Source organism: Ovis aries, chromosome 5, assembly GCF_016772045.2.
Source record: "Ovis aries strain OAR_USU_Benz2616 breed Rambouillet chromosome 5, ARS-UI_Ramb_v3.0, whole genome shotgun sequence".
Taxonomy (NCBI): Eukaryota; Metazoa; Chordata; class Mammalia; order Artiodactyla; family Bovidae; genus Ovis; species Ovis aries.
The window spans coordinates 4,548,439-4,572,511 of record NC_056058.1 but is presented as its reverse complement, the minus strand read 5'-3'; the positions used below and the strand labels follow the sequence as shown (position 1 = coordinate 4,572,511).

The 24,073-nt window shown below is 63.8% G+C and overlaps 2 protein-coding genes across 15 annotated transcripts; one reads left to right on the top strand and one right to left on the bottom strand.

Moving 5' to 3' along the window:
* On the top strand, positions 1-19,227 carry SSBP4 (single stranded DNA binding protein 4). Of its 13 annotated transcripts, none has more exons than XM_042249616.1 (17): positions 1-2,752; positions 12,207-12,279; positions 12,657-12,718; positions 12,831-12,889; positions 15,640-15,729; positions 16,355-16,414; positions 16,499-16,568; positions 16,708-16,775; positions 16,856-16,926; positions 17,243-17,288; positions 17,375-17,410; positions 17,512-17,566; positions 17,654-17,724; positions 17,801-17,882; positions 18,232-18,260; positions 18,376-18,483; positions 18,845-19,227. In XM_042249616.1, the coding sequence occupies exons 1-17, from the start codon at positions 2,617-2,619 to the stop codon at positions 18,872-18,874; spliced, it is 1,146 nt and encodes a 381-aa protein (XP_042105550.1). In that variant the 5' UTR covers positions 1-2,616; the 3' UTR covers positions 18,875-19,227. The 13 variants fall into 13 exon arrangements, with proteins under 13 accessions (XP_042105550.1, XP_042105556.1, XP_042105554.1 ...); XM_042249622.1 differs by lacking the exon at positions 1-2,752 and adding an exon at positions 3,558-3,871 and having other exon boundaries at positions 17,804-17,882; XM_042249620.1 differs by lacking the exon at positions 1-2,752 and adding an exon at positions 3,558-3,871.
* Positions 19,228-19,485: 258 nt separating this feature from the next.
* ISYNA1 (inositol-3-phosphate synthase 1) lies at positions 19,486-22,681 on the bottom strand. Of its 2 annotated transcripts, XM_027969399.2 has the most exons (11): positions 22,647-22,681; positions 22,412-22,540; positions 22,098-22,259; positions 21,599-21,731; positions 21,323-21,516; positions 20,986-21,135; positions 20,689-20,904; positions 20,412-20,576; positions 20,212-20,325; positions 19,919-20,136; positions 19,486-19,794 (listed from the first exon to the last, which is right to left on the bottom strand). In XM_027969399.2, the coding sequence occupies exons 2-11, from the start codon at positions 22,529-22,531 to the stop codon at positions 19,593-19,595; spliced, it is 1,674 nt and encodes a 557-aa protein (XP_027825200.1). In that variant the 5' UTR covers positions 22,532-22,540; positions 22,647-22,681; the 3' UTR covers positions 19,486-19,592. The 2 variants fall into 2 exon arrangements, with proteins under 2 accessions (XP_027825200.1, XP_027825201.1); XM_027969400.2 differs by having other exon boundaries at positions 22,412-22,681.
* Between the last annotated feature and the right edge of the window lie 1,392 nt (positions 22,682-24,073).

Sequence of the window (24,073 nt, the reverse complement as noted above, 5' to 3'; positions counted from 1 at the left end):
GAGAACAAGGAATACTGCGGCCAAAGGCCGAAGGAAGAGACCAGAACTGACCAGGCTGCTGCTGCTGCTAAGTCGCTTCAGTCGTGTCCGACTCTGTGCGACCCCATGGACTGCAGCCTACCCAGGCTCCTCCGTCCATGGGATTTTCCAGGCAAGAGTACTGGAGTGGGGTGCCATTGCCTTCTCCAACTAACCAGGCTAGTAGCCAGAGAAAGCGCGCTGCAGGCGGCAGGAAGGGCTAGTGCAAAGGCCAGGAGGTGGGCCTGTGAAGGAAGGGTCTGCAGAATGCAAGGGCCGGAGGGGAGGAAGTGAGGGGACGGATGGCTCCTCCTCCAGGCAAGCCCTCGCCCTACCAGCGGAGCCGACTCCGAGCTCCCGCGGACAACGACCCCGACCTCGCGGGGCTGGGGTTTGGGGGAGTCGGTGGTACCACGAGCCAGAGACCCGGCTAAGGGCTGCGGTCCCCGCGCAGCCACACGGGGGCGACTGGGAGCCAGCAAAGTGGCCGCAGGTCTGGGACCCAGCCTTGACCCTTAGCTCTCCTCGCTTACCGTCCCTCCCGCCCCCACTCCTGCTCCTAAACCAATTCCCCCGCTGGCTCTGTCTACCTGGGCCTCTTCCCGAAACAGCCTCCCTGCCTCCTCAACGCCATCGCTACCCACCCGGCAGCCCCTTGGAGCTTCTTAAAATCCTGATGTAGACCCGGCCCCTTGCGACCACACACCTTCCGGTGGCTCCCGATTCCCTTCAAAACAAAGCCCAATCCGTCCCCTCCGGGAATGGCCCGGCTCCTCTGCTCTTTTCCTGCCTGCTTGTCACGCTGCCCTCCTCCCTCTGCCTCCAGCACTTTAACCGTGTGCCCGCCTCAGGGCCTTTGCACTTGCCGCCACTGCAATCCGAATATTCTTCCTCCAGATCTCAGATCCACCCTCCCCCTATTTAAAAATAACCAAAAATCTTTTTCTCCTCATGCCCCTCCCTTGCAAGGGTGCGGGATGGCGGTGGGGGGTTTCTACGGGTTCTGCGTTTGCAAGGCGTACGATCCGGTTCGTGATGCGCTCGCCTCAGCTTCCTGGATGCCGCTTGGGACCCAGATCTTGCTCTTCTCGGACTTTTCCGCCGGCGCCGACGCTGTGTTTTGCAGATCCGTCCCCGTTGCCATGAGAACCGTGCTAGTCTCTCCCGCCCGCCGCGCCTACCCCCTCTGCAGCTAGCCCGGCCGCGGGTGCCTCCGCCTCCCAGCCTCCCTCCCTCCCGCCGCCTTCTGCCCCAGCGGTCGCCCCGTCCTCTTCACCGGGGTCCCCTCCCTCTGCTCAGCACGTGGCACTCTCTGAAATTATTCTCCTGTTCGTCAGAAGCCTCTGCTCAAGCTGTAGCAGTGTGTCCCGACTGGCTCCACAGAGTCAGCATACAGCAGGCGCTCAATAAATGTTTGTGAGGAGAAGGCTCACATCGATCGACTCAAGGAGCCGCAGATCAGAGCAGGCCAGGGACCTGGCCAGGGCACACAGAATTCTGGAGAGCCACCGAGCCTTAAGAGATAACTGGGGGCGTCCAGGGTGGCGACTGGAGAGTCTGGGGGACCTGGGAGTCACAGATGTCACCAATACAGTGTGACTTGGGTGAGTCACACCCTCTGTGTGCCTGCCTGCGAGGAGGTGCTGGAAAGCAGTGATGGGAACCGGTATTACGACAAGGGTGTCCTTGATGCCAACGTCCATCGGTGGCCCCCGGGACATTGGACAGTCGCCAGCTCACCGTCAGACGGAAGCGGGCGGGCCGCGCCCCCATTAGCGCGCAGCGCGGGCCCCTCCTCCGCGCCTGCCGGGGGCCAGGAGGCCCGCGGGAGAGGAAGTTGGGGGAGGGGACGACCGGCTGGACAGGAAGTGGGAAGGGCTGGCGTCCCCCACCCCCAACCCCAGGCCCGGGCCCCTCGGGATGGAGGCGGGGCTGGAGCCGGCCTAGCCCTTCCCTTCCTCTTCGCCTGTTTGGAACCCCAGCGGCTCCAGACTTCCCGCCCACCAGAAGGCCTGGGTCGGAGGAAGGCCACTGGAGGGGAGGGGTACTAAGAGGGAAGCTTATTAGGGGGTCGGCCGGCAGCCGCTGGGGCGCTTCAATCAAGACGCTCACGACACACATAACACAGGTCCCAGGGGGCCAGCAGTCCACCCACTCGCGGAGGCGCACACACACTAGTGTACAAAACCTAACGCAGCATCACTCGGCCCAGCACACGACCGCCGCGGACACACAGCCACCGTCGCAGAGCTAGAAACAACTGCGCGGACAGCGATTGGGGCCCCGCCAACCCCCCACGCACAAAGACGAACACGTGCACTCAGAGGAACCGCGTGTTTACACACACACTCTCGGCTGTGCAAAGCAAAGAAAAAGAATATCCACGGCAAACATTCACAGAAGCATCTAGACCACAGTCACAGCTGGACCAAGCCCCCACCCAGCCCAAGCAGGTCCAGCGCACACTGCGCACGGGTACCCTGGCACACAGGTCTCCACCCCCACCACCCCAGGCGCCCCTGCCCTGCGGGTGTCGGCCTCCACCTCCTGTGCACACCCCCAGGGGGGGAGAAGAGAGGTCCTAGGAGGGAGAATGGGATGCCTACTGCCTGCACCCCGACTCCTGCAGAGGTGCTATTAAGGTGGAATATTCACAGCTGGTACAGGCTGAGAGGCGGAGCCAGCGAAAGTGACCCAGTCAGTCAAGCCACCCAGCACCTGCAATTGACAACAGGTGTGACTGTGAGGCAGTGCGGGGTAGTCCCCAGGAGGTAGCCTGGGTACCCCGGGAGCGTCTTGTCCGTGCGGTGTCTGTGTTGCGTGTATCTGTGTTGTGTGACTGTGTGTTGCGCGTGACTGAGTCATCTCTGGCTCGGTGAGACCCCAGGTCCCTGTGTGAAGCCCTCAGGAGGCTGCGACGGTGTGCCCCAGGGTAGCTGCGTGGATTCTTTCCACAGCTGTTGGAAGCTGTGGCATAGCGGTGCCTATGCGTGTCTCCGTGTGGGTACCTATGTGAGTGTCGAGTGTGTTGCAGTGTTTTGTAACAGCCACTCTTTTAGCTGTGTATACCTACATGAATGACAGTGTGTCCTGAAGGCGGGCTATGTGTGTGGCAGTTCCCTCCGTGCTGGGTGTGGGTAGCTCTGCGGGGGTGATACACCCAGTGTGACTGCCTGTAGCTTTATGGGGCTATCAGTAGTTGCTCCAGCAGCCACGAGTCCTGTGTCGGCGAGTGTAGCCGCAACTAAGTGTGTGGCTGTGTTTCTGTGTACAATTTGGGCTTATCTGGACACTGCGTGTGTAGTAGCTATCAGCTGTGTCCTGTTGTTCGTCCTCGAGTGGCAGTTCCCACTAGCGCCCTGAGAATGTGTAGCCCCGCGCCCCTTCCCCCCGCGGCGGCCACTGCGCGTGCGCGCCCGGCCCACGATCCCGGCGGCGGGACCCACCCGCGCTCCCGCCATCGCCCTTTTAAGAGCGGCGCCCGCGGGCGACGGGGTGGCGGCGGGCGGGGGCGCGCGCGGCAGGAGGAGGGGGCGCGCGCTTCCCGGAACAGCCCGCGCTGAGGGAAGAGAGGAAGAAAATAAAACCCGCGGCCGGAGCCAAAGCTGGAGCTGCCGCCGCCGCCGTCTGGAGCTCCCCCGCGCGGACAATGCCCGCGATGCCCGCACGGGGCTCAGGGCGGTGAGGCCCGGGGCGCGGGGTAGCTATGGCGACAGGGAGCGCGGCCCGCGGCGCCGCCTGACAGGTGTGGGGCCCCGGCGGCGGCGGCGGCGGCGGCGGCAGTGCGGAGCAGCATGTACGCCAAGGGGGGCAAGGGCTCGGCCGTGCCCTCCGACAGCCAGGCACGAGAGAAGTGAGTCGGTGGGTCGGGACCGCGGGAGCCGGGGGCGGGGCTCGGCCACTGCGCCGCTTCCGGGGCCCCGACGCCGGCGGGCATCGCGTGGGGCACGTGGGTGCGGGTCCGTGCGGGGCGCGCCAGACCGGAGGGGCTCGGGGAGTCGCGAGCTAAGTCAGAGCGCCGTAGAACCGAGAGGCATGAGAGGTTTAAGGGGTCGCGAGATTTGAGGGGACACGCGAGATCCGAGAGGTCGTGCGAGTGGAAGGGGCGCGGGAGACCCGAGGGGAGCGAGATTTGCGGGGGCGCGCGAGATCCGAGGGGTACTAAAGGGTCGCGAGACCTCCCCGACGTCGAGACTTGGGTGTGCGAGGTTGCCACCGGTGTGCGCGCTCGCGGTTCGTGCCACTTCCCCCATCCTCTGGGGGAAGTTTCCCTGGCAGGCGAGACTGGCCACCCTGCTGCCCGCCCCCTACTCTGCTCCTTGGTGAAAGCTTGAGGGGCGGCGGGCCCACCCCCGTAAGACCACCTGTCCAGCGGGGCCTGGGGCAGCTGGGGGGGCCCTTGGGGAAGCCGCAGGGCTCACAGTCTTGGGGCGCCCACTTGTTCTAGGCATGGCGCTGGGCTTTGGGTGGCAGATGCTTTCAAGGCTGTTAGAGGGACAGGTACCTAACTCCCAGACTCTGCGATGAGGGGCTGGGGGCGCTCAGAGCTTCTTGGAGTAGGGTGGTAGCTGAGCTGCTGCGCCTGCCTCCAGGCACTGCCACTTACCTGTGGTGGGACTTTGGGTGAGGGAGTACAGCCTCCTAAGCTCGCTCTTTATCCTGAGAAATGCAGACGTAATAACAGTTCCGTTTCTTAGGTTTAGGGAGCATTTGAAAAGTGCTAGGACCTGTGACTATCACAGCAAGGGCACCCAATGGTGGTTTGTGATACTGTTATCCTGCCAGCGAAAACGGAAGGCTTGCGAGGGCTGATTTGCAGGATCGTAAAAGTCAAGCCACCTTGTGTGGGAAACCAGTTGCTGGAGATGTCAGGAGACTGGGTTCTCAGGGAGAGGTCCCATGATGACTCTTCAAGGAACAGAGCAAGAGAGGATTTGAAAGTCTGAGCAGTGAAAAGGAGCCCTAAACACGGGCTCTCTCCTAGCCTGCGTTTTCTGCCTGGGCTGACATTGGGACCCTTTCCCGCCCCCACCGGGACCTTCAGCTGTCCCTGTCACCTTCATCCCCTTATTTAAAGCTTTATTCACTTATTTTTTGGCTGTGGTGGGTCTTCGTTGCTGCACACCAGCTTTCTCTAGTTGTAGAAAGCAGGGGCTACTCTTCATTGCAGTGTGCAGGCTTTCTTTTCATCTCTTACAGCTCGGCAACCGTTTCTCTCTTGGCTGAGGACAAGCAAAGCTTGAAGGCTCAGTGGTTGGGGCTTTTGGGCTCAGTCATTGCGGTGCACCTCTTAGTTGCTCCACAGCATGTGGGATCTTCCCAGACTAGGGATCAGACTGGTGTCTCTTGCATTGCAAGGTGGGTTCTTAATCACCGAGCCACCAGGGAAGCCTTATCTAAAAAGATCTGAAACCAATGACCAAATGTAAGCACTAGTTAGTTCTTGGTGGGAGGTGCTCTTGGGGCCTCCTTGTAAGCTGGAGCGTTCTTCGTTTACAGGAGAGGCTGTGTCTTCCTGCAGGCAGCCTACCCAGGCCCTACCTCCCCCTCGCCCACCCTGCCTTCCCTCCCCTGTATTCCTTGGAGCCTGCAGTCACCACTGTGTGCTGTGAACCCCAAGGGCAGGGACCCACCATCTGTGCACCCAGCAGATGCTAAGTCCATTGCTAGGACAGGCTGGCCCAGACCTCATTCTGAGACAGGGAGCCAGAGGGGGCTCAGGACAGGGGCCAAAGAAGGAAGGAGAAGAACGGCAGGAGGAGGCAGGAAGGTGAAATCAGGGAGAAAAGAACAGGCCTGGAGAGTTAAGGACCTGAGCAGTGGAACCCCCTTCACCCCATTACGCAGAGGAGGAAACGAAGGCCCAGAGACGGAAGTGGCTCAGTTTCTGGTGGCCTGTGAGGTGCTCTACCTGCAGCCTCTCCCCCAGCCCTGGTGAGAATCCTGCAAGGCTGACTGTCCGCATTTCAGATGGGAGACCAAACCGGGCTCAGAGCCCCCGGTCTACCTTTCTAGTGTGTCAGCCCCACGCTTCGAAGAGCTCTCCTGTGCCCCTGAACCTGAGTTTTCAATGGGGTCCTTCTTATCCAGAGCCCAGCATCCCCATCAGTGAAGCAGATGCCACCATCTGCTGTTTTCCTAACTTTTTTTTTTGCAGCAGAACCTCGTCCCCAAGCCAGCACTTCTGCTGGACCCTCCTGACAAGAAATGGCTGAGTGTAGGATAGCTCCAGCCAAAAATGAGGGGGGAGGGGGACCGAGAACTCAGATAACCCCCTCTTCCATCCCTGGCCAAGAACTGAGGCTGGATTCAAAGATGCAGAATCTCCCCTGGGTTGTCCAGTGGGGTTGAAACTCAACTCCAAAGCCCTCCTTCCCAGCTCAAACCTGTTTCTTTTTTTTAAATTGGTTTATTTTTAATTGAAGAATAATTACTTTATAATATTGGTTTGATTTCTGTCATACATCAACATGAAGTCGCCATAGGTATACATATGTCCCCTCCTCTTGAACCTCCTTCCTGCCTCCCACCGCATCCCACCCCTCTCAGTTGTTAGAGCCCAGTTTGAGTTCCCTGAGTCACACAGCAAATTTCCATTGGCTGTCTATTTTACATAGGGTACAAACCTGTTTCTTCCCTTCTCTCATCTCCACGGCCGTCCCCTAAGCTGCCACCATCAGCTCTGTTCCAGATAACTGCCTGCCTCCCCCAGGTTTCCTGGCCCTCCACCCACCAGCAGACCCCCAGAAGCCCCACTCCACAAAGGAGCTGGAGCGCACGTTAAAACACAAACCTCTCCAGCCCACATGGCACGCCCCCACCCTGGGTACCAGCCCCAGCTCTCTGGCCCAGCCTCACCCCAGGGCCTTTGCGCTTGCTGTGCCCTTAGTCAATGGCTCTTCCTCTAGGCCTTCCACATAGCTGACCCCTCCCACACCTCACTACCACCCACTTTCCCACTTCACTTTCTTAATCGCACAGCATCAGATCCCTGGGTGACTCACCTACCTCTTAGCTAGGATGTGGGCTTCTTCTGGGCCAGCACCTGCCTTTCACTACACCCCAAGACCCAGCCCAGCACATGTCTGAACAAGCAGACCATTCCCACCGGGAGAGTGGTTGCCCCCAGACCCCAGCCAGGGTACAAGGATGGCTCGAGAGGTGCCAGGATCCCCAGGAGTGGGGTGGCCAGACACCTGCTTCCAACCTGGGCAGAAGACAGGTGTCAGTTTTAAAGTCTCCTGCTTAAGGGTGCGTGGAAATGGAGCCCAACCTCACAACCGCACAGCTAGATAAGAGGGGGCCAGAAAGACAGTCATCTGTCTAGCATCTTCTGGCCAGAAGAATCTCTTCTCCAAAATGACCCCGAGGCTGGGTAGAGAGTGGACGCTCGTTGTGCACTTAGGGCTCCAGGCACACAGCGGCGACGGCAGGGTCCAGAGGGTACAGGGGAGGGGGGGGGGGGGGGGGGCAGGGGGGGGAGGGGGGGGGGGGGGGGGGGGGGGGGCAGGGGGGAGGAGGGCAGGGTGGGCCAGAGGGTACAGGGGAGGGGAGGGCAGGGTGGGCCAGAGGGTACAGGGGAGGGGAGGGCAGGGTGGGCCAGAGGGTACAGGGGAGGGGAGGGGAGGGGAGGGCAGGGTGGGCCAGAGGGTACAGGGGAGGGGAGGGGAGGGGAGGGCAGGGTGGGCCAGAGGGTACAGGGGAGGGGAGGGCAGGGTGGGCCAGAGGGTACAGGGGAGGGGAGGGCAGGGTGAGCCAGAGGGTACAGGGGAGGGAGGCAGGGTGGGCCAGAGGGAGGTGGGATCTGAGTGGGCTGCCTGCAGGGAGACACAGCCTCTCCTGTAAATGAACACCAACCTAGAGGTCGGTCCCTGGAGCGCTTCCCACCCAGAACGAGCACGTGCGTTTGCCCATTGGTCTCAGTCTTTCTAAACAAGGAGATGAAGCTGACAGGGACAGCTGAAGGTCCGCACGTCCGCTGGGCATCCTCTCCCCCTTCCAGCTCCAGAGGCTCTGCTGTCCTAACCTGGGGGCAGCGTCTAAACGTTAGCTGTGGGACACTTTGGGTGCTGCCAGGCGGGTTTAGAATAGTTCCATGAGCAAGAGTCCTGTCAGTGTCCCTGGACATCTCGTGGGTTTTTCCGCCAGAATCGGTTTTGATATAAGCACATCACCTCAGGTAATTTGTCCATCTTCCCAGGGGGTAAGGGAATGACCTTGTGTCTGTCCCATCCCTAGCTGAGTGTTCAGGTGTGGCCCTGGGCACCCTTGTTGGAGGGGAGCTTGTGGGTAAGAGGTTCTTGAGAAAGGCTGAGCGGAGCCAGCCACACAGGGGAGACTTTTGGGAAGGCAGGGTCTGGGGGCAGATGCTGGGGTGGAGTTTATGAGTGGGGGTCGTTCCTTTGGCTGCTGGGTGGGAGGAAGGCCGTAACCTGAAGGCTGGTGAGGAGGGGGACTCTGGAGAGCTGAAGGCCTGGCCCTGTGGGTGGTGGAGAGGAGGGAGGAAACGTGTGGGTGAGAGTCCCTGAAGGGCGTAGGTGGAACTGGTGACGGATTAGGCGAGGGTGGAGGGGTGACAGAAGGCCTTGAAGGCAAGGCCTGCTCCCAGCCCCCAGTGGCACACGCCCCCAGGGGCTCTGGGGGAGGGGGAGCTGAGCAGGCGGCACCCGTTACCTCAATTCTTGGCCAATTACGGCAGTTCTTGATAATGAAGGCGGCATTGCTGAGTTTCTGCCCCTGCTCTGTGCTCAGCTGCAGGGAGGCCCATGGGCACTTCTCCCTGTAAGCACTCCCAGTCCAGGCATCTCGCATGCTCCAGGTCACTGGTCCTTCTGGAGGGAGGCCCTGCTCCCTCCCGTCTCCTGCCCTCTTGCAGCAGGGATCCCCTGATGGATGGGCTCTTCCTTCTGTAGGTCATTTGCTGACGAGGGCTGGGGCGGGACAAGGATTTGGACCTAGAGCCCCGGCCCTTTCCCACAACCCCGCTCAGGGCCTGGACAGGGACCGCCCCCCAAAGCCAGAAGCGCCCCAGAGGGGAGGGCTCTGGAGGTCCCCAAACCACCTGCCAGGCTTCAGGCAAACAAAACTGCTCCCAATTCTCTGAGACTTGATCCAGATGAAAATGAAAAGTACTAGCATGTAAGGTGTTCGGTTTCAGCAAAACTGAAAACCTTCTCTGGCTTCTCTATGCTCTTGGGATAAAACTCCAAATCCTTACCATCACAATAGTAGGTGCTCACATCCCCAGGGGGTTCAGGGTCCATTCCTTTGGATGGCTGAGGGCCCAGTGCTAGATAAGTTCAAGAGTGAGATGAAGTCCTTGCCCGCCCATAGCGACATTCAGTGGGGGCTGCAGGCAGTAAGTGGAGAGCCTGGTGTCAAACAGATAAATAAAATGATGGGGGGTGAGGGGAGACTGGAGCAGGGCTGAGGTTAGAAGTGATAAAGACATCTCTTACAGGTGACATTGGAGCCGTGAGGGTCTCTGGCTGAAGTGCCCCAGGCAGGGAAACAGCCTGTGCAAAGGCCCTGGGGTGGAGAGTAGTGAGTGGTCAGTGTGTGTATGTGGGAGGGGGCGGAAGGAGGGTCTGTGTGCGGAGTGCTGGTGGGGAAGGAAGGAGACAGCCTTTGCTGAAGTCCAGGTAAGTGATGGTGGCAGCCTGGAGTGTGCGGAGGAAGGCAGCATGAGGAGAGAGGGCTTTTTCCTTAACTTCTTTCCCCTAAATTCAGTAAAATGTAGTGATCTCTGGGGGATAGCTGGGTGGGTCTTCACACTTGCACCGCACACTTGTGTGTGCAGACCACCCAGGATGGGGAGCAGGAGGGGAAGGGGAGAAGGAGCTGGGCTGGGGCTGGGCCTTTAAGATACCAAGTGGGCAGTGGACACTGAGCTCTGAGCAAGCCTGTGGGCAGCTGCAGTCAGTCATCCGAGCAGGAGGGGAGGCTGCCCAGGGAGAGGGGAGGAGAGCAGGCCGGGGTGGGTTCCGGGACCTGTGTCCTAGGTCACATGCCACCCTGAGGGTGGAGGGTGAGAGGCGATGGAGGACACGGTGGGCTGGCGGCGTAGATCCCTTGGTGGGAGCCACCGTGTTCTTCAGAGGACTCTAGAGCCCTGGGAGAGCCTCTGCCCTTGGTGGGGGTGGGGGGGTAGCAGACTGCAGCCCCCTGCGTCCCTGCTGGGGCAGCCTGCCCGGCCCCCTCCCCGTCCTGTATTGCTCCCTGTCTCTGGGTGTCTCATCCCCCTGCCTTTCCTGCTCCCTGCACTGCCCCCCAAGGTGACGGGGTCGGCTGGGCCTCTCACAGCCTCTGTCTTTGCCTGCAAGGTGAGGAAGTGAGCTGGCTGGAGCTGGTCAGCTCTGCTCTGGCCCCATCGGCCTTTTGTGTTCATTCTTGTACTGATGGGCTTGGGCCGGGCGGATGCAGCCAGGCAGATGCAGACCACTGGTGAAGGCTCAGGAGACCTCTAGAAAGGGGGGGGGGCTCTGGGAGTGAGGTGGACAGATGAGCCCCACACCTGAAGGGTGAGGGAGATCACTGGGCCGGAGAAGGGAGGATGCTGGGGACTGCTGGGTGCGATGTTGGAACCTGGGGTCGCCTGGGCCTTGAGGAGCTGCTGGGAGGAGTGTGATGACAAGGCGGGGACCTTGGCTAGTCTTGGGGGAAACCCACACTCAGAGCTACGTAAGCCCCACAAATCCCACCTCTCAGAGCCCCGCTTCGGTCCTTCCAGTGGCTGCCACGTTCGGGGCACAATGCGAGCTGTGGACGTACCTTGCCCTGGGACAGCCGCCCCCCTGACTCCCTAACAGCCCCCCTCGTCCTGTGGCATGTACCGCCTTCCAGCCCACCAGGCCGCTTACCTTCTCCTCTGTATTGTTGCTCCTCCGTCTCGCCCCGCAAGCTGGTAGCCTCTGGGAGGACAGGAGCCTGTGGGGTCACTACTCAGGGAGGCGCTGCGTGAACGTGTGTTGAATGAATGAAGGGATGGGTGGATGAAGAAAGGAAGAAGGTCCAGAACAAGGGCGGAAGCCATGGGGTGGGGCCGGGGCAGAAGGACCTCGCCGTGGGCCAGGGCCTGGGCGGTCTGCTGAAGGGGCCGGGATGGGAGGCTTGAGCAGCCTGGCTGGGAAGAGCGAGAGAAAACAGGAGCGTGAGTCAAGGCAAGGTTATTTTAAGATGGGGCTGTCAGCCAGGGGAGGGCGGCCAGCTGGGAAGGCAGGCATCTGGAAGGGCCTCCAGCTTTCACCAGAGCAACCTCAGGCTGGCCCTTGGGGAGCCTCCAGTCTCGGACCCACACTCCCCTCAGCCCATCTGGGGCCTGGTTGGGCAGTGGGAGGACCCTGGGGGCGCCCCAAAGGGCTGGGACGGTAGAGGGCGACTAGGTGACTCCAGCCAGTGGGGAGTTGTGCCTCTGCTGGCTGGTGTGGAAGATAGACTGAGGGGTGGCAGAGGCCAGGGAAGGAAAGGCCTGGAAGGCAGCATGGGTGGCCCGGCTCCCTCGTGTGGCCCTCGAGCGGCGCTGCTGGCCTGGGCAGTAACCGGGCTGCTGTGCGCATGGGGGCTGGGCGCCATGGGCATCTGGGCAAGGCGGTGTCGCGACAGCTGAGTGGCACTGCTGGCCCTGCTTCCCGTGCCCCAGCGTCTCCTGGGGGCTGGCACGAGTGTCTCATAGCCACCACTGGTGCCTGCAGACTGGCCCTAGAGAGGACGGGGGCATCCAGGGAGACCTGGAGGAGGAAGACCTCAGGTCAGAGAGCCCCCTCTTTCCTCAGCAGCTGAGGCTGGGCATGCGCTAGGTGCTGGGCCTGGCCACGTGGCCCAGGGTGCCTGCTGGGAGGCCCTACCCAGAGCACAGTCGAATGGAGCCCACGAGCCCCTTCCCCAAGCAGAGGGCCTCTCTGGGGTCAAGGCTGCTCAGGGGTCTCAGGATTGGTGGGATGGGCCCAGGACTTGGTCCATCAGGGGGTGTTGAACAGAACAGAATTTGACCTGGAAGTGGATCTGGGGACTCCTAGGAGAGCTGCCTAGACGAGGGGCCTGCAGGCTGGGTGTTGATGTGGGAGGTGGTCAGGCTGAGCAACTGGCATGGAGGCCGGTACTTGGCCTGAGAGCCCTTCCCAGGGACCCTTGGGGCGGGGCACTGAGTGTGGCCCAGGCCTCTGACCTGGCCCCTACCTGACCACCTGCAGGCTGGCATTGTACGTGTATGAGTACCTGCTACACGTCGGTGCCCAGAAGTCAGCCCAGACCTTCCTGTCTGAGGTAAGCTGGCCAAGCCAGGCAGGGACCCCCTGCAGCCAGACCCTTCCTCAGCCCCCGAACCCTGGGGGCCTCCTTACCCCATTTTTATCAGGTCTCTGGTGGTAGGGTCAGATCACGCCCTGGAAGGTGAGGGCTGGGCTGGGGCTGGGCCTGCAGATGGGCCTCCTGGCATCTGCCCATCCATCGGAGGGTCTGCCTCCTGCTTCCCCGCTGGGCTTCTCACCAAGCTGCCCCCTCCTGGCTCCCCGGCCCTGACCCACTGGTTTCCTGGCCCAGTGCTCCCCAGGCCGAGCGGGGCTGGCGCTGCCTCTTGGGAGGGGAGGGTGTCAGGCAGAGCTGGGCAGTGAGTGCCTTGCCTTCTTTCCTCTCCCCTGCAGATCCGATGGGAGAAGAACATTACGCTGGGGGAGCCCCCGGGCTTCTTGCATTCCTGGTGGTGGTGCGTGTGAGGCGGTGCGGGTGGGCCTTGGAGGGGGGCTGGGTGGGGGCGCGTGGGGAAACCATCTCCCCCCCTGCCGCCCACAGCGTGTTCTGGGACTTGTACTGTGCAGCGCCCGACCGCAGAGAGGCGTGTGAGCACTCGAGCGAAGCCAAGGCTTTCCAGGACTACGTGAGTCCCCGCCCCAGGGGCTGGGACCAGGGCTTGTGGGCGTGGGCAGGGGCCTGTGCTCTGAGGGGCTCCAGTGGGCAAGTGGGCCGGGCTGTGAGGTCTGACCTGAGATTGTGCTCCTCCTATGCTCCTCCACTGCACCTCCTGCGGGTCCCCAGAAGCCCGAGACCCTCTGGAAGCCAGCCCCTCCTTTGCTTCCCCTCCTGTGAACTCCAAGTGGAACCCGATAGACAGAACCCCAGTTCCTGCCTCCCTGGCTGCCTGCCTCTTTGTGTGCAGGGTGGGGCTGGCCGTCCCCCACAGCTGGCCCCCTCCCCTCGAGCCTTCTGCGGTGGGGGCCCAGGCAGGGGTACACCCTGGCGCTGGAGAGGCCTAGCTTGGCAGACCTCCCAGCCTTATTCGGTGACTGGGGCTGCTCTCTTCACCTCTCCGGCCTCGGTTTCGGTGCAAGTTGAGTTCAGTGTCGTCCAGAGCAGAGGCTGGGTAACAGGAGGGGGCCCGCAGCACCGTGTGGTCACGTGGGGGGCGTTGGCCGCCCCCTGCCTTTACCCTCTTCCTCCTGGTCTGTGGGGCTTGCTCACCCAGCGCCGCGGAGACATCCCCCCCTGCCCTCCCCCTCCCCGTGCCCTCCCCCTCCCCCTGCAGCCGGCGCGTTAATATCCTGAGCCCTCCGCTCCGCTGTGCCCCTGGGGCGGGGTGCCTGCCAGGGCCCTCCCTCCACCCTCCCTCTCTGCAGTTAGCCGGAGTCCCCCACCAGCACCGCCTCCCGACAGAGGGCCCCCGCAGTACAGAAGGGCCAGGGTGCAGTCCGAAAAGGCCAGGGTTCACCGTGTCCCCAAAGACGCCCGGGGCACGCTGTATGCGGCTTTACGGGAGGGGCGGTTACTGGTGTCCCCCCCCCCCCCCCCCGCCCCGTCAGGTTCCACCGGTCATGTTGTGGTCCGGCCAGAACGGGGGTAACAGACGTGTCTGGAGCTGTGTGCGCGTGTGACTCGGCGTGGGCCCGACTCCCTCGCCCAGTGCACCCCACTTCTCCCCGTGCCTCTGTGGGGTCCCTGGGGCTCTGCTCCTCCTCCGGGCTGAGCAGCCCGCCCCTCCCTCTCCGCCCACGTCTCCGGGGGAGGGAAGAGCGCGGTCTCCCTGGAGTGAGCGGCTTCCGGGAGCGCGCTGATTACCGTGGCAGCGGGCGCGTCCAGGGAGGGGGCGGCGCCCGGCCGCGGCCGGCTCCCGGGTGACAGGGTCCCTGTGTCAGCGGACGGGAGCCGGCTGCGTGTTCTGCCCCACCTCCGCACTTACTGGCGGTGGGGTGAGGGGCGTCCTGCCGCCTCCCCCTCGCAGTCGGGGCTCCCTCCTCCCTTCCACCCCCCAGCTTCTGAAGGGGCTCAGTCAGCGCCTCTGGGCTGGGGGCCGACCTCAGCGTCTCCAGGAAACGAGAGCGCGCCCAGCCTGTCGTCATGGCAACGCGGGCCTGGCTGGTGCCTCCGGGTGGATGATTGACGTGGGGGGTCCAGCTCAGGCCCCCCACTGGGAAGGGTGGACCCCACCCGTCCCCCCCGGATTAACCCTTCAAGGCCTAGACTTGGGGAACCCCATCGTTTCCCCCACCCGCACACCTCAAGGTCTGGAAAGCCAACCACCCGCACCACCAGCCACCTTCCCCGACCAGGAAATGCTCTGGCGCCGCCTGCCACAGCCCAGAAGGGGGGGGCCTGCCCTCCCTGTGGGCGGGGGAAGGTGGACAGACGCAGGGCCCAGAGCTGTTCCCCTCCGGCCAGGGAGGCCAGGGAGAGACGCGTCAAGGGGCCTCAGGAGAATCGTTCTCGGTGCCTGCAATGCCCTCCTCCCTTCCCTGTCCTTTGATGTGTCTCCTCTGCCCTGAAGACTAGGCCTCTTTCTACCCCCCCCCCCCCCCCCGCCTGCTCTGTGGGCCCCAAAGGCAAGCAAGCCTGGGACTTGGAACTAGCCAGAGGAAGTGGCCTGTCCGCCTGTCCCCCTGCCAACTCTGGGCCTGCCACCAGCATCCCCACCCTTGGCAGACACGAGAACTCCCTTCTCAGGCTCCCAGTCTAGTTCCCTCCTCCATCTGAAGAGAGACTGGGGGCCTGGAGAGGCACTGTGGAGTGCCCCTCCTCCTCCTCCCTCCTTCCTGGAGAAGGAGGGGAGTGGTCTGTACAGTGGCTCTAAGAAGGAACCCTCTGGGAGGGAGGTTCATCTCCAAGCTGCCTATTGATTTTTGTTGTTGTTGATTTGAGGGGTCTTGGGGGCCCAGCTAAGCTGCCTTGCCAGCCAGAAGGATTCAGGGCTGGTTGAGATGGGCTGGGAGTGGGGCACTGTGCCCCCACCCATCTGAAGTTGGATTCAGACCAAAAGAACAAGCCTGTGCTAGAAGGACGAAGCGCACACTGGAGTTGTCGGCAGGCGGCATTTTCAGACCCCCAGATCCTCAGGGTGGAGACTCACGGGGGGCTGGAGTCCCTGGCCTCCTCCCTAGTCTGGGGTCTCAGCAGGTCAGGGCCCGCAGCACAGAGGCAGAGCCCTTGCTTAGGGCCACTCAGCATATGGGGCTGCTAAGCCTGGGGGGAACAAGGATTCTTTCCTCAGTGTTAGCCCCCCTCCCCAGTCCTTCCATGCTTCAGTAGTTGGATGGCTTGGGTTCCTTGTTCTGCGGGGCTGGCTGGCTGGGGAGAAGAGAAGAACCTGGTTCAGAAAGGGACCTGACTTGGGTCTTGCCATCTCTCCTGCTCCTGCAGAGTGCTGCAGCAGCCCCCAGCCCGGTGATGGGGAGCATGGCCCCCAGTGATGCAATGGCATCAGGCCCCATGGCACCCGGCTTCTTCCAGGTACAGCCAGGGCTAGGACCCCCCGTCTCCCTGGGTGGGCAGTGACAGGGTGGGTATGTACTGTGCGTCCGTGGTAGGGCCAGAGAGGGGCGGAGCTGCCTGGGCCCCAGTGCCAAGGAGGGCGGGTGCTCTGCGCTAGGACTGCTCATGTGTCAGGGTGCTTGGGGCCGCAAAGCTTGGCTCTCTGAGCCAGGGGTCCTGCCCATAACCCTACCTTTAGGGTCCCTTAGAGGGGCTAGCTGGCCCCTTCTGCCTCCACGGCGTCCCCACCCCTGCCCTGCCAGGCTCAGCAGAGCCACAGGAAACCGTGAAACTTCGGGTGACCTCGCTCCTCCCAACCCGCCTGGTTCTGTCCTCCTAGGGCCCCCCCCCAGCTCCCAGCCTTCCCCCCACAATCCCAGTGCCCCCATGATGGGGCCTCATGTTCAGGTAAGGACCTGTAATGCCCCGCCCCTTCGAGCACACACACCCCTCCCTAGGGCCCCTGGGTGCATACCACTGAGCTCCACACACCCAGGCACTGGGCTGAGGTATGCCGGCTGGTGCTGGAGGACAGCAGGAACCGGATAGTTTTGAGGGCTGGGCAGGTTGGGGGAGGTGCTGATCCCCGGCCCACCTCTTCCAGCCCTTCATGTCACCGCGGTTCCCAGGGGGCCCCCGGCCCACCCTGCGGATGCCGAGTCAGGTGAGAGAGGGATGTGGGGGGGCGGGCAGGAGCTGGGCCGGGGTGGGGGCACCTCCACTCAGTGCTGCCACTCCCCATCTGCAGCCTCCCGTGGGCCTCCCCGGCTCCCAGCCCCTCCTCCCTGGCACCATGGAGCCCTCCCCGCGAGCTCAGGGTGAGTAGGGAAGCTCCAGCTGCTGTCCCCCCACCAGCCAATCAGGACCCCAGAACCAGGACCACCCCCGCGCCAACACAGCGCGTGTCCATGCTGGGAAATGGTCCAGATCTGAGCCTACTCTTCCTTCTGCCCCCAGGGCATTCGAGCATGGGCCCCATGCAGAGGGTGACGCCTCCCCGGGGCATGACCAGCGTTGGGCCCCAGGTAAGGGCTGGCCCAGGTGACTGGGAGCATCAGGGGCTGCCCCCACTAAACCTGCGCTCACGGCCCCTTTGCCTTCGCAGAGCTACGGAGGCGGTGGCATGCGGCCCCCACCCAACTCTCTTGCTGGCCCTGGCTTGCCCACCATGAACATGTAAGGCCCTCAGGGACCCCTAGGAGTGAGCCCAGGCGGGTAGCACCCCACTTCACGGGCTGGGTGTACTGAGGCAGACCCACAGGGCAGTCCCTGGTACTGTTGACGTCACTGCTGGGTGGGGAAGCTCAGGCTCGAAGACCAGTGAGCCATGGCTTCTTGGGCTTTGAAGCTGGCCTGGAATCTGTGCTTGGTTACTTCCCGGCCAACACCTGTTGCTCGGAGGGCACGTGGGGCAGAGTGGGTGTGTCAGGGAGTGTGTGGTAGGGGACGTACCACCGGGCTTAGACCCCGGGTCCACCGCTGTCTCTTCTAGGGGCCCTGGCGTGCGCGGCCCATGGGCCAGCCCGAGTGGCAACTCGGTGAGTATCCGGGACGGGTGTGGGGTGATTGGAAGCAGGCGGGGTGGTCGCGCGGGTGGACTGCTCACAGCTGCTTCTGTCCTCAGATCCCCTACTCCTCCTCCTCCCCCGGCAGCTACTCGGTGAGTGGGGCCTAAGCTGGGACACCTGGGACCTGAGCGCAAGGTTTGTGGGGTGACACATGGGGGCCTTTCTCACCGTCTGTGCCTCCCTCTGTGTGCAGGGACCCCCAGGAGGAGGCGGGCCCCCTGGAACCCCCATCATGCCTAGCCCTGGAGGTAGGACAGCCTGAACGCGGCATAGGGAGGGGTGTGCTTGGTGGGGGGAGCCCCTCTGACACCCTGCCCCCTCATGTGCTGTCTCAGACTCCACCAACTCGAGCGAGAACATGTACACCATCATGAACCCCATCGGGCCGGGCGCCGGCAGGGCTAATGTAAGTAGGGCTTGGGAGGGGGTTGGTTGGGGGGCGGGGAGCCGGTGGCCCGAGGCCCAGGCCGTTTCTCTGCCAGCAGTTCCCGCTTGGCCCTGGTCCGGAGGGCCCCATGGCCGCCATGAGTGCGATGGAGCCTCACCACGTAAACGGATCCCTGGGTGAGTGGGCGTCCGGGGGCACCGACACCCACTCACCCGTCCCCGCCCGCTGCTCCGCGAGCCTCGTGCGCCCCCTGGCGGCCTCCTTCAGCCCGTCCGCCTCTGTGTGCTGGGCGGGTATTGAAGGCGCCTTTGCTTCTCTGGGCTGCTGCGTGACCCGCTGAGCTGGGGGAGGGTCCGGCATCTAAACCGTGGGGAGGCCCGGCCGCCAGCCCTTCCGCCCCGATCTTGGCCCTCCCAATGGGCTGGGCGGAGGGAGGGGATGCGGCCGTCGGGGGAGGCGGTGGGGGAGCGGATTTGGCGGCGCCGGCGCGTCTGAGCCGCGTGTCCGCCGTCTGTCGGTCCACAGGCTCGGGCGATCTGGACGGGTTGCCGAAGGTGAGGGGGCGGCGCTCCGGGGGCGGGGCGGGGCTGCGGGGTAGGCCGGGTGGGAGAAGCAGAGTCCCGGCGGGGCCGCGCGGCCGGTCTTCGCGCTGACCGCGGCCGCCCCCAGAGCTCCCCCGGCGCCGTGGCCGGCCTGAGCAACACCCCGGGCACCCCGCGGGACGACGGCGAGATGGCGGCCGCCGGGACCTTCCTGCACCCGTTCCCGAGCGAAAGCGTAAGCGACTGCGTCGACTCCCCCCCCGCGGCGGCGTCGGGCCGGAGGGGCCTGGCGGGCAGACCCCGGCGGGGCGGCCGGGGGGCCAGAGCAAGACCGTGACCGCGGCGGGCCAGGTGGGGGGGCGGCCGCGGCATCCTTCCCTTCCTCCTCTCCGCTTCCCCCGGCCCGCCCCATCTCACCACCCCGTCCACATCCCACCCCCAGCCCTGGGACCCGTGGCTCCCCTATGCACCGCCACCCGATCCTTTCCTCTCCCCCTGTCCACACCGCCCTGTCCCTCATTCCCCCCGGGGGGCGGGTCCCAGCCTAGGCCGGAACTGAGCCGGCCCCCGCGCGCCACCCCCTCGTCTTTCCGCAGTACTCCCCCGGGATGACCATGAGCGTGTGATGGGGCCGCAGACCCTTGCCCACTGCCGGCCTCGGCTTCTGCCCAGCGCCCCTGCCCGGGCCAAGGTTCAGGGGCTCGGGTGGTCCGCAGGGTGAGGGTCTGAGGTCACACCGCGGGCAACTGGACTCCCAGTCAAGGCTTGGATGGCTGGGAGGCCCCACACCAAGGACTCATTCATTTTATATATATATATATATAAACACACAAGGACCTCAGAGACGTTCTTTCCTGTTTGGGCCCTTCCCGTCATTTCTATTTTGTCCTGGGGGGGCGCTCCTTGGGGGACCTTCCTTTCCCCTGGACAGCAGGGGTGGGCCCTATCAATAAATGTAACTTGATTTTGGTTTTTGGTATCTGGTCTCAAATTTCTTTGGCTTGCAGCAGACACACCCTACTTATAGCCCAGCCTTCAAGGGTTGTGGTTAGGCAGAGCCGCCGGCTCCTCCCCCATCTCCCATAGGTGGGGGAGGGGGGGTGCGGTTCTAGAAAGCTCGGGAGGGTTGGGGCAACAGAGTTGGGAAGGGGAGGTAGGAGTCTACTGATGAAAAAACGGAGACGGGGCTGGAGTTGGGCGGGTTTAGGGTTGCAGGCGCCAAGAATACAGATGTGGCTCATATTGGTACTGGGTTTATTGTCTCCAGGGGGCCTAGAAGGGTCGGGTCCTGGGGAGCAATGGGGGCAGGAGTTAGGGGGAGCCATAACTCGTAAGGCCATGGCCTTAGGTGGTGGGCATCTGGGGTGCCTCAGCCTGTGAGTGCCCATTGGCATCACCAGTACAGCCATTGGGTGCGGTCAGCGCAGATCCTTTCTTGCAAAGCCCCGGGGAGGCGGTGGCCAAGGGCCCAACTCTCTGGAGGCCAGGGCGTTCCATCTTGTGCTCCAGAAGCATGTGGTTCTGCGGCGGCAGCCCCACGCAGGCCCTGCGGGATGATCAGGGCTCAGCAGGGCCAGACCCGGAGAGGGCCGTGCAGCCCCTAGGCCCTGTGCACAGCCCCGCCAGCGGACATCCGGGCGTGGATGGGGACCCCCGAGGCCGGGGCACACCTGAGGATGTTCTCGATGCAGCTGCGCTGGCGGAAGAGCGCATTGACCACGGGGCTGCCGGGCGGTGCCAGTGGCGCCTTGAAGAGGAAGCCGAGCAGCGACAGCACCGGATGGAAGCTCTGCGGGTCCGGGTCGATGTCAGTGCAGAAACTCACTCGCTGACACAGTTCAGTCAGCAGGGCCAGGTCCAGCATGATGGGTGCGGCCAGGAGCGAATCCTAGGGGGCCAGCGGGTCAGGAGGTGGGCCGGGCCGGCGGCCGCCCCGCTGCTCCTGCCCCCTCGCGCCCCACACCTCGCACGTGTTGTGCAGCACCAACGTGTTGGTGCCACCCAGCATCAGCTCCGATGTGTACTCATCCAGGGCACGCTTGCTGTCGCCCACGTATGGCACGTACTTGATGACCACCTGGGGGGCGGCACAAGGTCACACGGGTCCCTCGGTTGGGCGCTCCCTCGCCCCGGCCCCTGCCCCCACTCCCGCGCCCCACGCACGCAGTGGTCGGGCTGCTCGCCCGGCGAGTAGAGCACCGGGTTGCTGTGCACCATGTCGTCCACCACGCTGCTCTTGGACACCTCCTTGGAGCGGAACTGTGGTGGCGCTGACAAGTTCTGCCCGTCGTTGTTGCCCAGGTGGTTGTAGCTCACGATGGACATGGTCTAGGGGGACAAGGGGATCCGCGGTAGCTGCAGGCCTCGCAGCACACAAGCCCAGCCCTCGGGGGTCCAGGCCTCCCCTTCCTGAGCTGAGCAGTCCCCCAGGCCCACACACCTTGAGGCCAGAGCCGATAAGGAAGTCCACGAGCACAGACTTGACCTTGGTCTGGCCCGACTTGAAGTCGTCTCCACCCACAAAAACGCGGCGCTGCCACGCGAGCTCGAGGGCACCAGGTACCAGCGTGTTCTGTGGGGACCCATTGAGGAAGGCACAGCCCTCCAAGATGCTGGCCACGGCAAAGAGTGTGGAGGGCGACACTTCCAGGCCCAGCTGCAGGCAGAGGGGGCCAGTCAGCACAGAGGAGTCCTTGGGGGCTGGCCCTGATCCCACTCCGCCCCTGGGTGCACCCACCTGGATGGTGCGCAGCAGGTTCTCAGCAGTGTCATTGAGGCCTGGAATCACTTCGCAGAAGCGCTCCGTGTTCGCTGTCCACAGCACGATGACTTTGTCCAGGCCGGCGCTGGACCGGAAGTCGCGGATGTCCCTACGGATCTGCTCCAGCTGGGGATGGGGAAGGTAAGGGGAGGTTGTACGGGCTCATCCGACCTGTGGAGGCCTGGGCTACTCAGTTTCCCAAGTGCGCTGGACCCTCGGGATGGGAGCATGGGGACAAAAGAGGGAGAACAGGTGCGGGGGGTGGGGAGGACAAATGGCTGGGAAGAACAAGTGGCACGCGGCGGGGCTGCACCTGCTGCGCGCGCGTGCCCGGGATGACGTTGTCGGCGCGCGCGCTCTGGTTAGCTGCGATGAACTCCGGGATGTAGACAGAGGGCCGCGGGCGCATGGCCTCCATGTGCGGCCAGAGTTGCTCTTGCAGTCCCCAATCCAATACCTGTGCGCGCCGCATCGCCTCCGCCAGGTTCAGCGAAGATATGTCCCAGCCTGGGGGGTAGCCTCAAGCTCGACCCGGCCCCAAGCCTCGGCCCCGCCTCCCGCCCCACCCCCGGCCCAGGGCTCCGCCCACCGTCGAACACGAGGTCGTCGGGCGCCACCATGGGCAGCAGCGAACTGAAGGGCACGAACACTTCCTTGCCTTCGGCGTCCAGGCCCAGGCTAACAGTGCCGGCCTGCGTCAGCGAGCCGTAGTAGTTGGCCTCCTGGGGGGCGGCAGTGGGAGCGGAGTGAAAGGGGGGCGTGGCGTGGAGAGGGCCTCGAGCCGGCCAGGGCCCCGCCCGGCACCCGAAAGCTCCGCCTTGCTTTTGGGCACCTCCCCTCGGAGCTCCAAGCCTAGGCGGAAGCCGCTCCGCTCGGGAGGTCCCACCCTGAAGCCCTCCCACACCTTAGGCTCCGCCCCCGAAAGACCCCTGAGGAATCCCCGCCCCCCGTGGAAGCCCCGCCCGGAGTCCGCCCGCAGCCAGAAATCCCGCCCCCTATGGGCCCACTCCTCCGTTGGAGCCCCTCCCCCGCCGCAGGGATTCCAGCGAAGCCCTCTCTCCGACCGAGCCCCACCCGACTCCCCCCACCTTGCGGCCGGTGCGCGTGGGCCAGGACAAGCGCAGTCGGTTGGCCAGCACGGCAGCGGTCAGCGTGGAGCCGTTGTTGCCGCCCCAGCCGACGAGCATGACCCCGAGCCGGGGCACCTGCCGGGCGGTCCGGAAAGTGAAGCGCGTGGACGTGGGGTGCACCTGGGGGCGGGCAGCAGGGTGAGCCGGGGGCCGCAGGCCCCTCCCCGCTCGCTACTACTGGGCCGGGGGTCGCAGACGTTGGGCAGTCCCCGCTCCCTCCCCGCTCCCTGACTCCACCAGCCCCGCGGCCCGCCGGACGGCCCCTCGCCTACCTTGAGGACGCCGCCCTCGCGGCTGACGCTTGTCGTCCGGTACTCGTACTGCGCCTCGATGGTCTCGGGGCTGTAGACCACGTCGGGGCTCTCGACCACGAACTCAGTTGCGGCCTCCATCGCGACAGTCTGGGGGCGCGGGGTTGGCAGGAGGTCAGCGGGGTCCCAAGAACTGGCCGGGCCAAGCCGACTTCGGTCCCCAGGGAGCCTGCACCTCTCCCGGGGCGGCACTCACCGATGCAGAGTCGGCTGGGGCAGCGGCAGACGGCTAGGGATCCGGGCGCGCGAACTCCAGAGAAAAGAGCCGCGGCTCCACCCCCGCCCCGCCCCTCGCTCCGCCCGCGCGCGGGAGGAGGGGCGCTCGCGGCGGGGGGAGGGCGCGCACCGACCTTGGGCTCGGGTTCGAGGCCTTTCGGTCCCGAGCCTCCGCCGCTGTCTGGTTCTTGGCCGGCCGGGCAAATAACCTGGGCCCCAGCCCCTCGGCCCTAACTCGGCCCTCGTGAATCACTTAGGACCCCCGGCCGCCTATCCCCACTGTACAAAAGAGGACTTTAAAGCTGTAAGGGAGCGCCAAGCCCCAGCCACGAGGCAGGAGTTTGAGTTAGGCTGGGAAACGCATTATTTGGTGGGTTGGAGGAGGAAGCGTCTCTAGAGAAACTAAGGCAAAGGAAACTGAGGCAGAAGACTAAGCGAGGAATCGGATTTCAAAGCGTGACACTCCTCCAGCCCCGGCTTCCTCCTCGTCCCCCTTCTTGAGCAGCAGTCAGACTCTCCACTCCCACAGGGCTCGTCAGGAGAGGGACTAAGGGGGAACTGTGAGTTCTCGGTGCCCCCACCTGTAGCAGGAGGGCCTATCAAGGGCAGGGCTGGGGTGGGGGCGAGGGGAGAGACTGCTCCTTGGGGAAGCGGGGGAAGGCGATGGGCAGGGCAGAGGCGGCCAGCTGGGAGGAGCTAGGCCTGCACAGCTCTGAGCCCCTCTAAGCGCCCAGTGATAAAGGAGCGTGGGAACCCGGCAGGCGGGCGGGGGCGGCTCCCCCAGGAACTTTCCAAAACAAGCGGCCTCCTCCGGCTGGAAAGTTTCCACCCCTGGAACTGACCCAAAAGGTGGATAGTTGGGAACGTTTGCAGGAAACATGGTCAAAGTCTGGCCTTGGGGAATGGGGGCTCTAAAACTAGTCCAGACTTTGCCCTCAAGGGGTTCCAGTTGTGGGGGAGTCAGAAGTGAACTGGGGGGACTTCCCTGGTGGCCCAAGGGTTAAGAATCTGCCTGCCAATGCAGGGGACATGGGTTGGATCTCTGGTCCAGGAAGATTCTACATGCCGCAAGGCAACTAAGCCTGTGCACCTCAACTGCTGAGCCCGTGCTTCAGAGCCCCACTGCAATGAGAAGCCCCAGCTCACCACAACTAGCACAGCCAAGAATAAGTAAGGAGAAGTGAGGGGGGCACTCCCAACCAGAGGGACCTGAGAGGCAGCTGCGGGCAGGGCAGGCTGCCTGGAAGAGGTGGCTGCTGGACGGTGTCTTGAGATAATAAAGACCTCTCTTATCAAAGAAAAATATGAAGAGCTGCCTAGACAAAAACCAGGGGGACTGGTTTTAGGGGCAGATGAAAAAGGGCTGGCTGCGAGGGGGAGGGAGGCAGTTTGGTCCCCAAATCAAAG